The 20,499-nt window shown below is 45.1% G+C and overlaps 2 protein-coding genes and 1 long non-coding RNA gene across 5 annotated transcripts in view; 2 read left to right on the plus strand and 1 right to left on the minus strand.

Moving 5' to 3' along the window:
• LOC309383778 (major histocompatibility complex class I-related gene protein-like) overlaps window positions 1-20,499 on the plus strand; it is a 140,309-nt gene that overhangs the window by 97,927 nt on the left and 21,883 nt on the right. The gene's annotated exons all lie outside the window — the stretch shown is intronic.
• The window catches only part of LOC309383827, a 35,520-nt gene that overhangs the window by 5,368 nt on the left and 9,653 nt on the right, over window positions 1-20,499 (plus strand). The gene's annotated exons all lie outside the window — the stretch shown is intronic.
• Window positions 943-20,499, minus strand: part of LOC309383765 (uncharacterized protein) — a 141,646-nt gene continuing 122,089 nt past the window's right edge. The window contains exons 8-12 of the mRNA XM_081936631.1: window positions 15,802-15,873; window positions 13,176-13,315; window positions 9,687-11,186; window positions 8,994-9,309; window positions 943-2,182 (exon numbers count right to left, since the gene is read on the minus strand). Of these exons, the coding sequence (XP_081792757.1) occupies window positions 10,821-11,186; window positions 13,176-13,315; window positions 15,802-15,873 (578 nt within the window). The 3' untranslated portion in view covers window positions 943-2,182; window positions 8,994-9,309; window positions 9,687-10,820. The remainder of the gene's footprint in view (window positions 2,183-8,993; window positions 9,310-9,686; window positions 11,187-13,175; window positions 13,316-15,801; window positions 15,874-20,499) is intronic.

A 20,499-nucleotide genomic window follows, 5' to 3' on the forward strand; every position in this document is an offset into this window, starting at 1 on the left:
AGTCTCCAGTCCCCTAATCATCTTTGTTGCTCTTCTCTGCGCTCTTTCTAGAGTCTCCACATCTTTTTTACAATGTGGCGACCAAAACTGGATGCAGTATTCCAAGTGTGGCCTTACCAAGACATTATAAAGTGCTATTAACCGTTCATGTAGAGTGTTAATCAGAAGCAACTAATGATCAAAACTTTCCTTGCATTGTTTTTATGTCCCTTGTTCGTAAATTGATAACAGAAGATAAAAAATAGAGGAAGCCAATTGAAACAAAGAAGACAATGGAGGGACTTTGAATATGGATGTTCAGCGCTCCTTTTTACTTCCTTGCTCAGATATAAATAGGAATTGATTACAAATTAAAAGACAAAAGGTTCTTAAAAGAAGCTGAGGAAAGGACGAGAGAAGGGAGAGGTTTCCTGCTGGAAAAGGAACTTGAGATGGACGGTGAACGTGAGGAAAGGACCCAGGCAGGACATGTGTTCCCTCCCCTGCCCCCCGCTTTCAGCTGCCACCCACCCAGTCGCAAACCCTTCCAGAACCTCCCCGCATCAGCTCACTGGCACCAGGGACCCCAGCCCAGCCCAGCCCACAGGAATAAGGGGGGTGTCCGGTGCAGCAGAATCACCCTCCGACCACGCGCCCCTTCACACCTATGACCGAAGACCCCACTTCGCAGCCAGAGACTGAAAGTGAAGCCGTCAAGCAGTGCCAGAAGAACAGCAAACTCCACCTGAGTTCTGTGGAAGTTTTTCCCCATCCTACTGCACTCATCCTTGGCCGGGGTAGAAAGCCCATCCCAGCGGGATTTGACTCACTGGCAGTAACCCACTTGTCGGCAATTGGTTTGGGTTTAGATCCCCCCCAAACTCTGCTGCAGGCTGGTCACCAGCTGGATAGGTTGACCCCCCCACCCCTGGTGTTGGGCCATCTGCACCCCGGGGCCCAGAGCCCAGGTTGTGGGCTGACCCGCATTTTGCTGTGTGGAAGGAGCAAGTATCTCCACTCCAGGGCACTATGGAGTCTCTACCTGCGAAGGTGAATGTTGGCTGGGCCAGAGTCCACCTGAGAGCCTCGGTGCTAAGGCAAGGGATCACCCCACTTATGTTAAACTGTCTAAATTGATCTGGAAGGCTGCCCAGCGACTGACTGTGTGACAGTGGTGGGAACCCCCAATCTTTGGAGCGCAGGATTGGCGTCTGCTTCAGCAGCCTCCATTCATGGGCTGAGGCTGATCTTGCACCCATCTGTGGCTCCAACAGCATCTCCTTATGGGAGGTGACTCCTGTGGCTTCGCTTTGCAGGGTTAGGTCCGGCTTCGAGTTTCGCTCAGGAGCCTGCTCTTTGCGCCGGGCTCGCAACTGGCGTTCCCTCTCCGCGGCCTCTGCAGCTTCCACCATGGATTGAGAAGGAGAATAGATGGTCTTGTCATAGATTGCCGAGCCGTCATCTATGGCTCCCTCCGTGGACTTCTTCTCTTCTTCCATCTTCCCTGGGCCTTTCCATCACCCGGGTTTGGGTTGATGCTGGGGCTCAGGACCCTGGACAGCATCCTGAGGTTCGGGGTAGCTGGTGAGGTATTTTAAAGGAGATTTGGGTTCTTAACATCAGGGTTCCAAATAGCATCCAAAAGTAAATCAGAGGCCAAGGCAAAGGACTCCTCAAAGTTCTAATTTATTAAGAGAACCATGTTGGCACATCTGGGGAAACCCAAATCTGAAAGCTTCCAGGTTTTCCCCACCCAGTTGAAAGTTCAAGATCCTGTCCCTACACCCACAAGTCCATCACATGGTCCAAACTTCTCCTGTCATGCTGGCAGCTTCCACCCATCCAGTTCCGGCCAGGCGTAGAGACAAAGGATGGCCTTGGCTTTCTAGAAAGAATTTTGTTATGGCTACATATCACCCAACTTCGTACAATCCCCCCTCCCGTTTTCCCACAATAGAAAATACATAGTAGAATAACAGAAAGTGTGGCAAGCCTAAATTCCAAACAGGAAAAGATAGCTTTCAGGCCTGACATTAGCAGCATCAGAAAAAAATACACAATCACAGAGAATACACATATCAATTAAATGCATAAAATATCAAAAAGATTAAACCTTACCACACATTGTCAATGAAGGGGAGGCATGAGATTGAATTCACCTTTCAAGAAAGACAAAGTATATTAAAACACAAAGGGCCATGACCTATGTTCCCTCTAAGGTGCGCGGCTGCACGGCCGCACACATGGCAAGTAAATACCGCGCAGTAGTTTCCCACTGCCGCACAGTGTCATTTGCCGGACACGGACTGCAGTCTCTGCACTCTGCAGAACAGCTGCGGAATCACAAACGAAACCCCCTCCAGCTAAACAGGAGTCTTGACAACATTTTTTAAAAAGTTTGGGTGGAATTGGTGCGATTTATTATGCAGCTGCATGTGGATGGCATCTCCTGATTCTCCGCGCTTCGTACCTGTTAACAAAGCCTTTCCCCATCCTGTGCTGGGTACTCGCTTGCGTGCAAACCGGTGCCCCAAACGGGGCTGGGTCCGGTCGTCTCCTCCCTGCCTTTCCTTCCCTTTTTATGTCCTGTCTCAACGTGAGAGTGGGCACGCACATGCTGTGGACTCGCCCGCTTAGATGCTGAGCCTGCTGCGTGCTTAGCTGCGTGCGTATCTCCTCCTGGTTTTTTCCCTCCCTCTTACGTGCCCTCTTAGTGCAGCAGGCTAACGCCAGCCAAAGGAGTGGGGCGGACGGCATGGCACAACTGGGTAAATTATAAACCACAGATTTTAATCCTATTTAATTTTTCATGGTATCAAGTTTAGCTATAAAGTGGCCTTACCTACTTTCTCCCCCTGGGCTGGCTAAATTCTGGCCTGGATTTCCAATTGTGCAATTTGTGTCATGGACTTAATCATTTTAAATTCCATTAAATGCCAGTACACATCCTTTCTGCCAAGAGATCAGAAAAAACAATGCTCCAATCTTCTGATATTTAAATGATTTATAATGTTGTTTAGATATATAATTTGGATTACAGACTTCTTAAGGGTGTTTTACAGGGGCTTTTAAACCAAATTTTAAGGGGGGAGGGGGAGTTGATTCGGATGGCTCAGACAGGCTTGGGGGGAGTCTGCCAGGGCACAGGCCAGCGCTAACTAATGGGCGCGGGTTGGGAGGGCTAGGAAGGGTTGGGATTCCGGGGGAGACATTAAGCCATTCCATTGGGGGGTTCACCATCTCTACTGTTTGTGGGAGAGGCAAATATGGTGGGGGCCGAGGGCCAAATGATGTTCGGAGGACGCGGGTTTGCTGTTTAAGAGCAATCGCACGTTCCGACCCTCATCGCCCCTCTTGCACCCCCGGGTGCCCAGGATTACAGGACTCTGGTCTCCGGCTGGTGTTGCTTAACGCCAGGTCTGGGGTACATAAGGCTCCCCTCATTTACGACCTCATACAAGAGGGTAGAGCGGACCTGGTGTGCATTACGGAGACATGGTTGGGCCATGAGGGGTGTGTGCCCCTTAGCGAACTATGCCCAACAGGCTTCCAGGCGTTTCACCAGCCGAGAGCCCAGGGCAGGGGCGGGGGGGGGGGTTAGCGGTGGTTATTAGGGAAAGTCTCTGACCTCATGAGGTCACTGCGCCTCAGATAGGCAGGTGTGAGTCCCTCTTTGTGAAGTGGGGCCTTGGAGCTCAGGTGGGCCTTTTTGTTACATACCTGTCTCCCTGCTATGTTTCATCGGCCCTGCCGGAGCTGCTGAATGTATTAGCTGGATTGGCAGTTGATTTCCCCAGGCTCATGGTCCTGGGGGATTTCAATCTGCCTTCCATTGGCGAGACATCAGAGTCAGCTCGGGAGTTCATGGCTTCCATGACAGCTATGGACCTAACTCATTTAATTCAAGACCCCACCCATAATGGGGGACACACGCTCGACCTGATTTTTGTCTCTGGGCAGTGGATGAATGATCTAGATTTAGGGGATATTTCTATTCAACCCTTGTCATGGTCTGATCATTTCCTCATCAGGCTTGACTTCCATACTGCTACCCCTCGCCGCAGGGAGGCGGAACCAACTAGATGGTTCTGCCCCAGGCACCTTATGGACCCCGAAAGGTTCCTGATGGAGCTTGGGACTTTTCCTGAATCCATTGCTCACAACTCGACCGAAGCCCTAGTGGAAGCCTGGGATAGGGCTGCCGCTGGGGCTTTGGATCGTGTTGTGCCTTTGCGGCCTCTGACCCGGTGTCGATCCCGGATGGCTCCCTAGTTTACAAGACGCCTAGAGAGTGGCTGGAGGGCCACCCGGTCCGAATCTGATCGAACACTAGTAAGAATTTATATTAAATCCTACTTAGTGGTGATAGAAGTGGCAAAACGGCAATATTTTTCCGCTCTTATCGCATCCGCAGATAACCTGCTTTGTAGTATATATTCCACATATAATTCCATTACTACTTTCGGTCATTTTATAATATGAAATTTTCTTGTTTATTTTTGTGATCTGAGCTTTCTTGGTATTGCCCTTCTCCCCCCGCTGGCAGAGCTCCGGCCCCTCCCGTGTCCTGCATATCCGTAGTGGGATCTTCTGTTTTTTCTAGGTTTGTTTTGTTTTTTTCCATAAAGGCCTGTGCCTCTATGGGTGTGTTAATTCTAATTCTTGTCTCCTCCCAGAATATCAGCATACCTTCAGGCATCAACCATCTAAACCACACCCCCTTCTGGTATAATTTATTCGCCAATTGCGAATAACTTTTCCTTTTTTCCCTAATTTTCTTGGGGATCTGCTTCAGGATGGTTATCACCCTGTCGTGGTATGTTAGTGCCTGCCCCCTTTGCACACCCAGAATTTCATCTCTTGTGCTTTTTCTAAGAAATTTAATATGGACCTCCCTGGGTACATTGTGTGTTCTAGCATAAGCAGAGTTCACTCTATAAACCAGATCTATCTCCCATTCCATCTGTTGTTTTTCCTTGTGAATGTATTCAGCCAAGATGTTAGTCATAATGTCCCTTATATTTTCCCCATCTGCTTCTATAACATTTTGAAATCTAAGATAAAAGGACATTCTCTCAAACTCTGTTTTCATTTGCTGGATATCAAGTTCCTTGTTTCCCCTCTGCACCGCTTCAACCCCCCCCCCTCACCTCCGCCACCCCACCCTCCACAAGGTCCAGTCTCTGTGAGTTCTTGTAGATTTGGACTTGATTCTCTTTAATTTCTTCCTTCATTTCCTTTAATTGTTTTTTGATTTCTTCCTGGCCCTGTATAAGTTGCTGCAGCATTTGTTGCAAATCCATCTCTGTGCTCTTAGGTTGCATCAGTTCTGTGATCTTTGATTGTGTGGCAGGACTGGATGTTGCAGATGTCGGGGCAGAAGTAGCAAAGCCAGGTTTTCCAGGGGGTGGTCTTTTAGGAGACATAGTTTATAAAATAAAGAGATCAGTCAGTATGGAGAATGGACAGCTGGAGAAGCAGAGCAGCCAGATGAGTCCAGGAGGCAGAAGAACCAGGCAGAGGAGAGTTTCTCTAGTCAGTCTGGCAATAGAGAAAAAATTTTCCCCCAGAGAGTTCAAAGAATAACAATCCACAGGAGATTCTTCTGGGTGGCACGGAGACAAAGACCGGAAGCCTGAATTTTAAAGGTGGAGTCAGGTTTCAGAGTTCATGAAGACAACGGAAGTGTGCCATCTTGCCCTGCCAGCTTTGGGCTCAGAGGCATAACAAAGTTTTTAAAAGTTCACAAAGTTCTCAGATCATCCATAAATTATGGAGCTAAGTTCAGTGAAAAATCACTTTTGCAGGGGTGAGGCATCATTGGTTGGCTCTCCCCCCTCCTCCTTCCCCTGGGGCTGAGAGCAGAATTATTTCAAGCCGCTTGTCCAAGGGGGGGGGAAATCCCCCTCCCTCCAGCCGCGCCTCCAAGGAAATCCGAAAGTTATAGAATGCTGAAAAGTCCTTTAAGTCCAAAAAGGGAATGAAGGGGGGAAGCGTCTCACCACACCGCCGCTGCTTCCTTCTATTGTTTCATCGTCCGATCAGCCTGTTGCGAGACGCGAGGCGCCCTCCGAGACTGCTCACTGATGCCTAGAGTGAAGCGGGGGGGCCCCCACCAGCCGCCGCCGATGCCAGGATCCCCCGCGAAGCCGCTCCTTCGGCAGGATGCCTCTCCGGGGCGTCCTGTGCCCCCCAAGAATGGGGAAGCCCACCGGGGAGCCGGAGCGGGCAAAGGACTTGCCCGTCGCCGTCAGCCGCCGGAACCGGAAGTCCCGACGGGGATGAATCTTGAGGAGACAATCTGGGATGGGTTTGACCCTGTGACCCCCGAAGGCATGGACAGGATTATGGGGAGACTCAGTGCTGCCACTTGTGTGCTGGACCCGTGTCCCTCTTGGTTAGTTTCGGCTTCCCGGGAGGTGACACGAGGCTGGCTCCAGGCGATTACCAATGCTTCATTGAGAGAGGGGTTCTTTCCCACCGCCTTGAAGGAGGCGGTGGTGAGGCCCCTCCTCAAGAAGCCTTCCCTGGACCCAGCTTCTTTAGCCAACTATCGTCCGGTCTCCAACCTTCGCTTTGTAGCGAAGGTTGTCGAGACTGTGGTAGCACATCAGCTTCCCCAGTACCTGGATGAAGCTGTCTACCTGGATCCGTTTCAGTCGGGTTTCAGGCCTGGGTACAGCATGGAGCATTGGTCCCGTTGGTCGATGATCTCTGGCGGGCCCAGGACAGGGGCTGTTCCTCTGTCCTGGTCCTATTAGACCTCTCAGTGGCTTTCGATACCATCGACCATGGTATCCTACTGCGACGACTCAGGGGGTTGGGAGTGCAGGGCATCGTTTTACGATGGTTCTCCTCCTATCTGTCGGATCGGTCGCACTTTGTGTTGACTGGAGGGCAGAGATCGACCCCCAGGCGCGTCACTTGTGGGGTGCCCCAGGGGTCAGTTCTCTCACCCCTCTTGTTCAACATATACATGAAACCGCTGGGCGAGATCATCCATGGTTTTGGGGTACGGTATCATCAATATGCTGATGATACCCAAATTTTCATCTCTACCCCAAACCACCCAAACGATGCCCTCAACGTGATGTCCCGATGCCTGGAGGCTGTGCAGATCTGGATGGGGAGGAACAGGCTCAAGCTCAATCCCTCCAAGACTGAGTGTCTGTGGTTTCCGTCATCCTGATTTGTACATCTTGTTCCATCTTTGACGATAGGGGGAGAAATTTTAGCCCCCTCAGAGAAGGCTCGCAATCTGGGAGTCCTCCTGGATATGCGGCTTAGTTTAGAAGAACACCTGACGGCCGTGACCAGGGGGGCCTTTTACCAGGTTCGCCTGGTACGTCAGTTGCGCCCCTTCCTGGATCGGGATGCTCTGTGCACAGTCACTCATGCCCTCGTCCTTTCTCGCCTGGACTACTGCAATGCTCTCTACATGGAGCTGCCCTTGAAGAGCAGCCGGAGGCTTCAGCTGGTCCAGAATGCGGCCGCGCGGGTTGTCATGGGGGTACCTAGGTGATCCCATGTTACACCCCTTTTAGGCGGCCTGCACTGGTTGCCGGTTGTTTTCTGGGTGCGATTCAAGGTATTAATTATGATCTTTAAAGCACTCCATGGCTTAGGCCCAGGGTACCTGCGAGACCACCTACTGCCACCAGTAGCCTCCCACCGTCCAGTACGATCCCACAGAGTTGGCCTCCTCAGGGTGCCATCGGCCAGGCAGTGTCAGCTGGTGACCCCCAGGGGGAGAGCCTTCTCTGTGGGAGCGCCTTCCCTCTGGAATGAGCTGCCCCCGGAGCTTTGCATAATCCCTGACCTCAGGTCCTTCCGGCGTGCCCTAAAAAGTTGGCTTTTCCAGTAAGCCGGCATGGCCTGTTAATTTTAAATGTATTGTTTTTTTTAAAAAAATCGGTTTGTTTTTTTGGATATGTATTTAATTTCTTTTTAACTTTTGGGATGTGTGTTTTTTAATGTTGTAGGCCGCCCTGAGTCCTTTTGGAGAAGGGCGGCATATAAATCCAAATAAACCAAACCAAACCAAACATTTGAAAGCTCTGCATTGATTAAATACTACGGAATACAATCCTACAGCAGTTCTTCTTTCTCTTTTGGTTTTAGAAAAGGAAAATTCCCTTTTTAGCCAGGCTTTTTGAATTAGTTTATGGTGATGTTAATGCCAGTTTTTAAGTAGATTTCAATTTTTTTAAAAAATATGTTAGCTGCTTTGAATGCCTTGGAGATGAAAAGATGGAGTACAAAACTGAAATAATAAAAAATTAGTACATTCATTTTGAAAAATAAATGCAATAGTTGATTAATTTTATATCTTTATTCAAAATAGTTTTGGCAAGGGGGAGAGTTTCATGATAAATTATTTTATTACATTTATATTGCATTTATATATTATATTTATTACATTTATACTCCACATTATATATTTGTATTGTTATTTTAGTATTTATTGTCAATTTTGATTGATATTATATTGATATATCAATACTGATTTTACTCATACTAAATAACAATGACTGCTATTATTTATCAGCATTAAATATTTACAGTTTTTAATATTGACTTAGTCATCTTTTAGAATAATAGGATTATATTTTAATAGGATAATTGGAAAAATCTAATTCAGGTGTGATGGGTTGCATTCCAAAGGAATGTGAGAGGACAGGTTGCCTGCAAAATGCCAGGGCCCAGGCTGTTGGTGCCATGTCTCTCTCTAGCCAGTCTAACAATGTAAAAGCTGAGCAGAGAGGCTTCTTTTTTTCAATGTGAGCAGAAAAGTATAGTGTTTGAGCAGCACATTTTCATGCCTGGCATTCATCGGGCTGAAACCTCGCTCGTAGTTGGCGATTGACACTTGGAATGTTGTGCAAATATCCAGCAGACCTGACAGCAGTTCAAACTGTTGCTCTCTTAGGTGCTCAGGCATGAAAATGTTCCGCTCAAACACTATACTTTTCTGCTCACACTGAAAAAAAATTAGAGGGAACATTGTCCATGACCCCAACTACAGTTACCAATACAAGGGAGTGTTCAGTTCCCGGGGGGGAGGTCAGTTCCTTCTGGGGTCCCAGACATGGGATCGGTCCCAACTATTTTGCCCAGAAGGCACCAATCCATACAAGTGCATATTTTGCAAAACAACAACAACGACAACACACACACATTTCAGAGTTATCAATGGCTCAGCAGGATTACAAATATTTCTGGTAAATTTTGAAATCATCCTAGCTGAAAACTTTGGTTCATATCTTTTTCTTCTGGTGCCTGCTATCATCCCTAGGACCTATTAAATTAATAGATTAATGGGCTATATTTCTGGATTGTCAGGGAAAGATATTTCACCCTGAACTAAATGAGGCTTAGACCGTGGCTTTTCCAAACAGGCATATCTTCGATAAGCGAAAAATAAAATAAAATCCCGGAAACATGTTCTAATTAAAAAGCAAACTTTAATACAAAAATAATAAAATAGAAAATAAAACAAATCTATCTAATTGTTACATTTTGGCAAGAAGCAGTTTGTCTCCCAGCTTCCTGGCAGACGAACAAAGATCAAAAGGAAAGAAGTCTCTGGAATGTGTGATGATGAGTATGCACAATAAATCATTGCTGATAAAGGCTTATGACCTGCGCAGTAATTCATCAGTAATTATTCAGTTCAGTTCAGCTAGCAAACCAATTAACGCAGTGACATGGATTTTCACAGATATATAAATATTAACAAAATATGTATATAAATAGTACATCTCAAAATTATAACCAAAAAAGAAAAAATAGCCACACATCCTCCCACTTGGACCTTCAGTGTATTTGGAAAACAAGCAGGTCACATGTTTCCCCTGGAAGGTTAAAAGGGGAGGGGCTGCTGACCTTCAGGGGGAAGTCTTCCATGGGGCAGAGGCTGTAACAGAAAAGTCACACTTCCAAGGACCTACAAGGGGCCAAAGCTCAAGGGGAGAGACCTGGACTGTGCCCACCTTATCTCCACTGGAGGGATCATGGGCCCCTCAAGTAAGGAGGGCTGCCCTGCTTTGTCTCTGCATGGATGGGATGGGAGACCACCAGGAACAATCAGAATGGGAGGCTGACCTGGGAAGCAGTCCAGCACTTAGAAAGAAGTGCAACTGACATCCTGCCCTTCTGTTAAGGAAATATTGTTGGGGTTGAGAGTGATTGCCTTCCCCCCCCAAAAAGAGGGTTTGCTTTTAGTGGAGAAAAGAAAAGTAACAAAAGGAGATTTCCCCTTCCCCGGCCACTCTCAAAGGGTTCATTTGGGTCTGATGGGATTAGGCAAAAAGATGACCTGAATTTGACCTTTGTCATGTCCAAAAAAATGAGGGCGAAGGCCCTTATAATATTCCCCAGGTCCCAATCACCACTCACACCTATGGCAAAATCCCACTGAATCCAAGGTTGCTCAGCTTGGTTGAGAGTTGCAAAGTTACCAGGGAAAGGGATGAATCCCCAAATGCACACACACAGACACACACACACAGACACAAACACACACACAAACAGCAAAATCCAGGTATGATTCAGAAACCACACACAAATCCAAGCTAGGGTACAAGTCTGAGAAATGGGTCTGAAATCCAAATGGATGTCCCATTAAGTACAGATTGGAAGTGAAATGTACATTAGTCATGGAGTTAAAAGGAAATGTGTGATTATTTCTAACACTGAATTTTTGAAATGTTGGACTAAGTATGTGCTGGTATTACTCATTAGGACAGTGTTTCTCAACCTTGGCGACTTTAAGTCCTGTGGACTTTGACTCCCAGAATCCCCCAGCCAGCTGGGGGAGGGTAGCCTCACCAACTTCCATTCTACGGTGGAGGAGGCAGTTTCTCCTCACCCTTCTTCATCCACTGCAGCTGCAATCCTTCTCCATCCTGGGCTTCTGTCAGAGTCTGTGAGCCCTCCAGCTGCAGCTGCGTCTCTCCTCTTTCCTCTCCAGCCAGGTTCTCTTCTGCTTGTTCCTCTGAGTGTCCCACTGTGGTTCCTGGGCTCACTTCTTCCTGCAGCCCCTCCATTCCTGGCTTCGGGGCATCAACATCTTTCAAACGTTCCTCCAGTCCTAACAGTGAAATCTCCAGAGCTGGCATTTCCTTGTTGTCTGAATAGGCATCTGGGGAAGCCTTCAGAGGTCTTTTCTCTCCCTCTCTTAGCTCTGTTTTCTCCCCACAGCAACCCTGTAGGGAAGGAAGCAACGGAAGAGGAGAAGGTTTTGCATTGCCGCTCCATATAAACAGGTCCTCCCTGAGAGAAGGGGTTATCCCTTCTCCCACCAGTGCTTCCTTCCTCTTTTCTCTCTTATACCTCCAGCTCATGATCACCAAGAAGCCTTTATCCTCTCCCCATCTTTTTCCAGTCTACCCTCTCTTTCTCTCCCTCCCCTCCTTCCTGAACAGAAATCCCCCATTTTCCCAGGGTGCCCCAGTTCCTGCTCCCAGCCCCTTTCCTGTCTCACTCTCCTCCCTTGGAGCTGGAAGGCTGGAGGAGCTGAGCTTTGACTGATTTTTCCTTGCAGAGCAACCAGATCAGAGGGTCCCCAAGAGGAGGGGCTGAGCCCGAGAGGAGCCCCGGACAGCCCACCGCCCCTCCATGGCTGCCTTGGGAAGACTTTGAGAATGGATCCCCCACCCCAACTATCCTGAAGGTGTTGGCTCTCCAGTATTTACCAAGCCCCAGGTTTTGTCTAAAATCAGAAATGAGGAGGTGAAAAGCTGCCTGGGAAAGCCAAGGGAAATCGTCAAAACAATTAAAAAGTAAAAGTTACAATATTTCAGACATGTGATGCGACACCCAGAAAAATACGGCATCCTTCACTTAATCCTCCAGGGAAAGATTGAAGGCAAACGAGATCCAGGCAGAAGAAGAACATCGTGGCTTCAAAATCTAAGGGTCTGGTTTGGACAAAACACAGGAGGACCTAGGTGAAAGAGTGATCAACCCAAGGTAAAGAAACTTTACATTTGGATTAAAAAACGGAAAGCCCTAGACGACGTTTATTGTTTTGGTGGAAGATAAAAAGCAAATAAAAAGTGGAAGTGGACTTGGAAGTTGAAAATAAGAAAAGGGAAAAAAGAACTCCAATCCTTGTGATATAATAGAAAGCTTTAAAAAATTGTTAAACTAATTAAACAGATAATATGGAAGTTTGGGTGTATAATGAAAGACTTGCTATGTTAAAAATGCACATAAAATGCTAAATGGGGGGAAAAACAGTGGAAACTCAGAGGGAACACTTAGAACAAGAAGGAGAAAAGGAGAAAGAAAAGGGATTGTATGGAGATCAGGAAGATATTATAGAAGGGAAAGAGATTGAAAAAGAAAAGAATTTAGATGATTATACTGGGATTTACAGTTATGTACCCAAAGGAGACAAGGGAGAAGTGGCCCCAAAGAAGGGAAATAGCAAAGGTGGAACCAACTGGGAAAGAAGAGGGGGAACCTGGGGAGAGATACTGAAACAACAAAATTAAAAAGGAGAAAAAAGATTGGAAAGGGAAAATACAGGAATTTTAAGATCAAGAAAAAGAAAAAAAAAACTAGGCAAATGGATGGAGAGAAGAGAATATGAGAGAAATGAAGTTCTTGAGAGATAAGAGAAAATGGCTGAAAGCAGGAAATAAAGAAATTTAGTAAATATAGCCAACGGTATATATTCAATAAAATGTGTGGGATATAGATTAAAATTACTATTTGTGGACAACTAATTAAATGAAATATTTACTATATAAAATTAAACTTGAGGATATGCATTATTAATAGTAAAACAGAAGAATAGATGGAAGTGATATGTTAAATTGGATTAGCTTTGAGAGGCAAAAGGATATTGTTTATAGATTAAGAAAAAATTTAAATTAAGCGGGAGAATATGGAATAAAGATAAGATGACTGAAATGTAAAATGGAAATACGATGTAAAATGTAATAGGCATAACAGAAGAGGTATAGGGGGTGGGGGTGGGGAACCAGGGCCACACTTTGTTCACAAAAGAAGTTAAAATATGTAACAAAAAATAAATGAATAAAACTTGGTTTGGAAAAAAACCACAGCAGCACTTTTTCGTGCGGCTGTTGATAATAGTAGAATCTCCAACGTCCGATGACGGATATGGTACAAGAAGAAGAAGAAGTTTTGTCTCCTAAACAGATTTCAGCAATAGTGAGGCTCACCTCTGATGTCATTTTGGGTGAGAACAACGTCTGTGATTGAATCTCATCTTCAGTGCCAGAAGAAGGAGAAGAACTAAGATCTTCTAAAAGGCAACTTTCCATTGCCTGATGGCGTTTTCCCCTGTACTTCCTCCAGTAGCCTAATGGAGGGCAAAGAGAGAAAATAGTTAGTTTATTCCTAGGGCAGCAGCTCCTGCCTGGGATGGATTTAAGCTGAAGACCCCAAGGGACCCAGGTGGTAAAACTGCCTGGATTATAACTCAGCCTCTTGACTTGCTCATTAAGGATGAAAGGCAAAATCGTTGGCTGTATAGAGGTGCTGACCATGGGGAACTGGAAGGGACATTCCTGGGGATATTAAGGAATAATCAAGTTGAAACTGTCCATGTTCCTGTTAGAGCTCCAATAGGACATCACAGCCCTGTTTCTCCACCACCAGTGAAGCCATGCAAAGCTGCCCAGCAGGGCTCTTCCCAGTAGGGGTTTCTACTAAATCAGGGGTCAGCAACCTGAGGTTCTGGAGCTGCATGTGGCTTTTTCGTTTTAAAGAATTTTATTGGTTTTTAAAATTTATGGGAAAAGGGGAGGTGGATATACAAAAATTTTTTTGGCAGCTCCATTGTGCTAGAGGTAGGAATCTCCCCAATTCTCACAACTTTTTACAGAGAGGGGGGGAAAAAAACAAAAGATAAAAGATAAGCAGAAACAGCATCTTATTATACATTGTATCAACCATGTGTTCAATCATCTCTTTTGCCACTATTTAATATATCAACAATTACAGTGATATTCCAGATATATTTATTTTTGTGACCTGAGTCTTTCCGTTATTGTCCCCCCCCCCCGTCCCCAGGTGCAGCCGCAGCCCCTCCCTCCTTCATGTCTTGTGTATTGTCACCTTTTTCATTACCTCTTATATTTCCGTCCTCTAGGAGGGCACTATGTTCTTTAATGAAGGCCTCTGCCTCCACAACTGTGTTAATTCTAATTCTGTTTCCCTCCCAGAAGATCAGCATTCCTTCTGGCAATAATCATCTAAACCAAATTCCCTTATTATATAATTTCTTTGACAAGGAGGAATACTTCCTCCTCCTATCTCTTTTTTTTTTTTCGGAATTTGCTTAAGAATGGTAATTTCTTTTTCTTTATATTTTAGTGGTCCCCCCCTCTGAGCCCCTAGAATCTCATCCCTCGTGGTCTTCCTAAGAAATGTAACATGTACTTCCCTTGGAACATTATGTGTTCTGGCATATGCTGAATTAATCCTATAATGTGCATGTGGCTTTTTCATCCCTCTACTCCCAGTCACTCAAAATATGCATCACCACCACCAATGCCAGATACTTGCTGGCATGTGATCTATTGAGCTTTTCGACCCCCAGTAGGCCAACCATGGATAAATCCAGGAAAAGAAAAGTCTCAGAAGGAAACAGAACATTTAATGCTAGTTTTGGGGCTGCTCGGGAAATAGTGAGGCACAGGAAGGATTTTGTGGGTCCCGGTGTGTTTTTTTTTTTTTTTTTTTTTGTGGGAAACGGGTCCAAATGGCTCTCTGAGTGTTTAAGGTTGCCAACCCCTGTACTAACTCATCAGTGACCTTTATTCAATGATGCTGCACCTCTGGGAATTCTGTTATTGGTCCAAGACATCTGACTCTCCCCCATGTGTTGATTTATCCTCCAAAACCCCAACCTTTCCTGATAGGACCTTGGCCACAATCAATTACTTTTAAGCAAGGATGTTAAACTTTTGGGAATTGGTACAAGACAGAATGTATTCCCCGTATAAACACAGTAGTTCTTAATCCAATTCTCACAACGTTTGTTTTGATTTATACTCCAGTCCCAACCCAGCAAGATCTAAGCACCAGCAACCTTGTCTGATCTTGAAAAGCTAAGCAAGTTCTGACTGGCTTAGGACTTTCACCTGAGACTGGCAAGCAAGCCAGAGCAATTGCAAGCAAGTCAGAAGGCCCCTCCTAGAGGAGAGAAATGGCAAAGCACTTCTGCCTTGTTGCTGAGAAAATGACCTGGAGGTATTGAGCCACACTTGGTGAAACTCAACTGAGGAAACACTTCCTACATCTCACGTCTCTTGTTCTGAGCCAAGGAAGCAGTGACTCCTTCCGTTGCTGGACCTTCCTTTCTGCAGTTGTCTGTCCCCTGGTGTGATTGCAAGTAGGGGCAGAAAACATGAGTCACCTCTTTCCATTACCACCACCTTTAACTGGAGCTTCCCTGAAGGTCCCTCTCGCCAGGCACTAGGATCATCTTCAGGGTAAGATTATGGCTTTTCTGGCAATTCAGACATTATTTATGGGACTTTTCTTTGACTCCTGAACCCCTGATATTTGATATTTGCTCCTCTGAAGAAAGTTCATGGAGGCCAAAGAGGCTCCCCCCCTCCCCCAACAGCAGCAAGATTGAACATTCTGAGATTTGCAGGAAGTGGAAAAAATGGCTGCACAGTTTCTTCTTCCTTCTTAATTCTTATCAAAATAAGAATTGTGGGCAAGGGCCTAGTGGAGATCCTGGCTGCAAATGTCAGGGAGATTCTCTCCCATCACATCAGATCCATCGACACAGAAAGACACAGGATTTGGGGTAAATAGGTGTGTTTCACTTACAGATCAGGAAGAGAATCGCAGATGCCAAGATTATGATCGTCACCAATCCCACCAAAGGAAATAACAATCTATCTAAAGAAAGAGAAAAAATGGTTCTGATTAGACAGATGCTGATTTCCCTGAAATGGAGATGCTGAGCAATGGAAGCATTTCCCAACCTGAACCAGCCTCCAGGCAGTTCCCCCACCTGAAGGAAGCCTCCCTCCCCTCTGAGGGGTAGAAGGCCTTGAAGGGCAGAAGGAAGAACTGCAACGAAGGCAGCAGGCAGATAAATGGTGCTTCAGCCTGGGCCAAGAAATCAGATTAAATAAATGTGTCTCGCAGATCCCTCCCTTCTTTCCTGGAGCTCAACGGAGGGAGGAGAAAGCATGTGCAGATTGCAATAGTTAAGAGTATTATAGTTTTGCAAAAAGAATAGTTCTGAAGTAGCCGACATTGGTTTTTATCTTGCTGGGCTGTCAAAATCCAGCTTCCCTGGACCTTTGATTGTACGTCCGGCACCATTGAAAGCCTGATCTGTGAACTTTGCGGCCAGCTCCAATGTCTCCTTATCAGAGGGTCCAAATTTGGACCATAGCCACTCTGTAGGAGTGGCAGACTGTCTAGCAGGTAGAGGGGAGCCACATCTCCCCTCCCTGATTAGGAAAGCCCCCTCAGCCGACAGAGAGCAGCAGCAGAAAACATGGCTGCCATGAAGCGGGAGACAGCCTGAAAACCTAAGATTGTGCAGGAGGAGAGAAAGTGAGTTGCTTGTGAACTGGGTAAGAGAGTATTTTTATTGAAAAGCGACCCCAGGAAATTTGAGGGGGAGCGTATAATAATAATAATAATAATAATAATAAATATTTATTTCTTAGCCGCACCCTCTCCCGAAGGACTCGGGGCGGCGTACAATGAAACATGTGAAATAAATATGTAGACAAGACAGACATATAACGTATATGGGAACTATTGGCTAGCAGCGGAATGAGCACATTTAAAAAATCAGAATATTTAAGAATTTTTAAAAAGAAAATTAAGGAAAGGAAAATTGAACTCTCAAAGCAAAGATGTGGGTATTGAAAAGATATTTTAAATAATACTGGAATTTGATGTGCAGCTTATTTTTTTTACAATTATAAATGTTGCCCCACTACTGGATTTATAATTTTAAACAATTAAAACTGGACTATTAGCATTGTGCAGAGACGCAGAACCAAGTGTAAGTCTGAGCGCCATCTGCTGCTAAAAGGAGAGCTGTGCAACTTTGGGACTGTTTAAATTCCTGGATTATAAGCATCTACCTGAAAATTGCTGAGCAAATTAAAGTGATTGGAACAGATAAACTCCTGGTTTCTTTTTTTAAAAAATTGGCTTGACTGTAAAATGGAAGCAAGTGGAGTCAAAGAAATGGAGCTGATCTACCAAGACATTAAGGATTTTATGAAATAACAACACAAGGAGATGAAGGAAATATTTGGTTGTATAGAACATATAGATAAAAAAAATGGAAAATATAATACAAGGAACAACAAATAAAGAACAGGACAAGGTGGAAAGAATGGAATCACTAGAATGAGCGGAGGAGTGGAAGACAACAACAGGAAGATATTAGTACAATTGATGGTGAATAAGGGATTAGAACAGGAGGGAAATATCCTGAAGGATGTGAAAAGGAAACGGGAGAAACAGGAAGACAGCTGGAGAGAGGAAAAGGGGGGTTAGAACAGGTAGCCATAGAACTAGACAGTGGGGGGAAAGGCCAAAGGGAGAGAAAACTAGAGGGAATAGTTATAACACAGATTCAAAAGTAGGTGAAATAAAAGAATTAAAAGAAATGTATGGGAGACAACACAAAAAAAAGAGAAGATGATTAAAAATTTGGATGAGGGTGAAAGATGTGGGATAAAAGGAAAGAAAAGGAATGTAAAGCAAAATATGCTATGAAAGTATTTCAACAATGTGTATGAATATTAGAATTATATAAGTTGGAGAAGTGCTTTGTATGTGGTGTAAGAGATAAAAATCATTTTGAATATGTATTAGTAAGGTAATAATGTAATGTATATTATTATTATTGTTGTTGTTGTTGTTATATAGCAGGGGTGGCGAACACGCGGCTCGCGGCCAAAATAAATGAGGCTCTTTGCCTCTTACCATTATTTAGTATACTGTGGCTCAGATCGCGCGCTAAACCCGGAAGTTCCGGGTTTAGCGCGCGATCTGAGCCACAGTATACTAAATAATGGTAAGAGGCAAAAAGCCTCATTCATTTTGGCCGCGAGCCGCGTGTTAAGTTAAGACAGTGGTTCTCAAATAGTAGCCCCCCAGGGGGGGCGCGAGGCTCCGTAAAGGGGGGCGCGAAGGCTCCCTTTCCATCTGGGTGCAACGGCGGCAGCAACGGCGGCAGCGGCGGACTGGAGTTTCTCGACAAGGTTGCCTGTCCGACCAGCCCCCGCTGGCTCCTGGCTGAGGGAGGAGCTGCCGCTCCGCCTTCTCCGAGCGGGATCCACGCCCTGCAACTGGCCGCGAGGGGAAGCAGAAGCGTCTTTTGAAAATCTCCAGGAAGCACAAAAAATGGGTGAAAATGGCAGGTTTTGGCGAAAAAACGGGCCATTTTTGCCCATTTGTTGCCAGTAGAATGCTTCTGGGGGTGGGGGAGGTGAAAAATGGGGTGCACAGATGCCCCAGGAGGCACAAAAAATGGGCTCCTTTTCACCTCCCCCCCACCTTCAGAGGATGATAGAGAAAGAGAGAGCTAGTGAGAGGGAGGGAGGGAGAAGTGAGACAGAAAGAGATAGACAGAGAGAGAGAGAGACACAGAGAGAGAGACAGAGAGAGACAGGAGAAAGAGGGACAGAAAGAGAGAGAGAGGAGAGAGAGACCGAGAAAGACAGAGAGAGAGAAGAGAGAGACAGAAAGAGAGAGTGAGACACAGAGAGACAGAAAGAGACAGAGAGAGAGGAGACAGAGAGAGAGACAGAGTGAGAGAGAGACAGAGAAAGACAGAGAGAGAGAAAGAGAGGGAGACAGAAATAGAAGGAGAGACAGAAAGAGAAAGGCAGAGAGAGAGAGAGAGAGAGAGAGAGAGAGAGAGATGAGGGAGAGAGAGAGACAGAAGGAGAGACCACTTGGACTGTCTTCGCATCTGGGATGCGTGGGTCTTTCCCACTGAGACGAGCAGGTGTTGTTTCTAGAAATCACTGCGTGCAGGAAATATATGTATACCCTCTGGCTCTCCTCCTCCCCAAAGAGAGGGGGAAACGTACTTTCCTCCCCAAAGAGAGGCGATCCTCTGGCTCTCCTCCTCCCCAAAGAGAGGGGGAAACGTACTTTCCTCCCCAAAGAGAGGCGACCCTCTGGCTCTCCTCCTCCCCAAAGAGAGGTGGAAACGTACTTGGTGAATGTCGACATTCACCGGTGTAAGTCAGAAATAAGGGCATTTAGCAAATATTTCGGACATTCACCAAGCGAGATTGGTGAATGTCGACATTCACCAATTTCGGTCTTTCACCGTAACATATACATGCACATACAAGTGTCATTTCTTCAGTGTTATCACAGAAGTGAGTACACCCCTTAAGATTTTGTAAATATTTAAGTATATTTAAGTTAAGATGAAGTGGAAGATGGGTAATAATTAGGGGAATGGAGACTTTGGGTTGTGGAGTCCACTTTTTAAAAAAAATACAAAAAACCCAGCCCTTAGAACTTGAACTTTGCTAATCAGAATAAAATGCTAAGTAGTCAGAGGAAGGTTGTAGCAGTATTGTCAGTCACCTATTGCACCTCATCATGAATCAAGTATTCTATATTTTAAAAAATACAAACTTATATCTTAGTTACTAGAGATCAAAGTGTCCAAGGAAATAGATTAATTCAAATGCAATGAATTAATCATTATACTGAAGTTAAAAGACAAGCAATTATCAGAATGGTGGCTATGGCAGAGATCTTTCTAAATTTTTAACATTTCATTTAACTTAAAATACTGGAAGTTGGAAAAGATTGGTGATCTGCCAATCATTTGCAGATATACCAAACCCATAGAATCCAGTCTAAGATTAAGAAATGCTGCTCCTCTATATCTTTCTTTTGAATCTTATATGATTTTGAATCTTGCTCCCCCACCCCACCACCCAGCTTCCAGTTGGTGCCATTTGGAATAAAACATTTATCTTAGATAATATCTAAGTTTCAAGGAATTGTTCATTTCATTCAATAATTTGTTATAATTGTTTTCAAATGTATTATTATTATATCCTATTAAATGAGAGTTCTAGATATTTCACTATATTTTTCTCATATCCCAATCCCCCTTTTCATTTTTTTTCATTGGAAATTGAATGCCTTATTATCTTACTTTTCATTTAATTTTTTATCTCTAAAAGGTAGCCAAAAATCTTTGGATTCTGCCATTAGTATCTTATGGAGCTTTGTGTTTGCATAATCGTTACTACTATATCATTTGCATAGCATTTCATCTTGTATCTCTTTCTACCTGAATCTTTAGCTGAAATATTTGTTTAGCTTTTCAGTTCTGGCCCGCCAGGACCTCCTAACCCAGGGGTGTCCAAACTTGGGAACTTTAAGACTTGTGGACTTCAACTCCCAGAATTCCCCAGCCAAGTTTGGACACCCCTGTCCTAACCAATTATAAATAATAAAAGAGAAAATGCCCATCCTTGCCTTTGACTTTCCATATTAAAAGATTGTAGA

The sequence above is a fragment of the Natrix helvetica genome (genome assembly GCF_964273705.1).
Source record: "Natrix helvetica genome assembly, chromosome: 1".
NCBI classification, from domain to species: Eukaryota; Metazoa; Chordata; class Lepidosauria; order Squamata; family Natricidae; genus Natrix; species Natrix helvetica.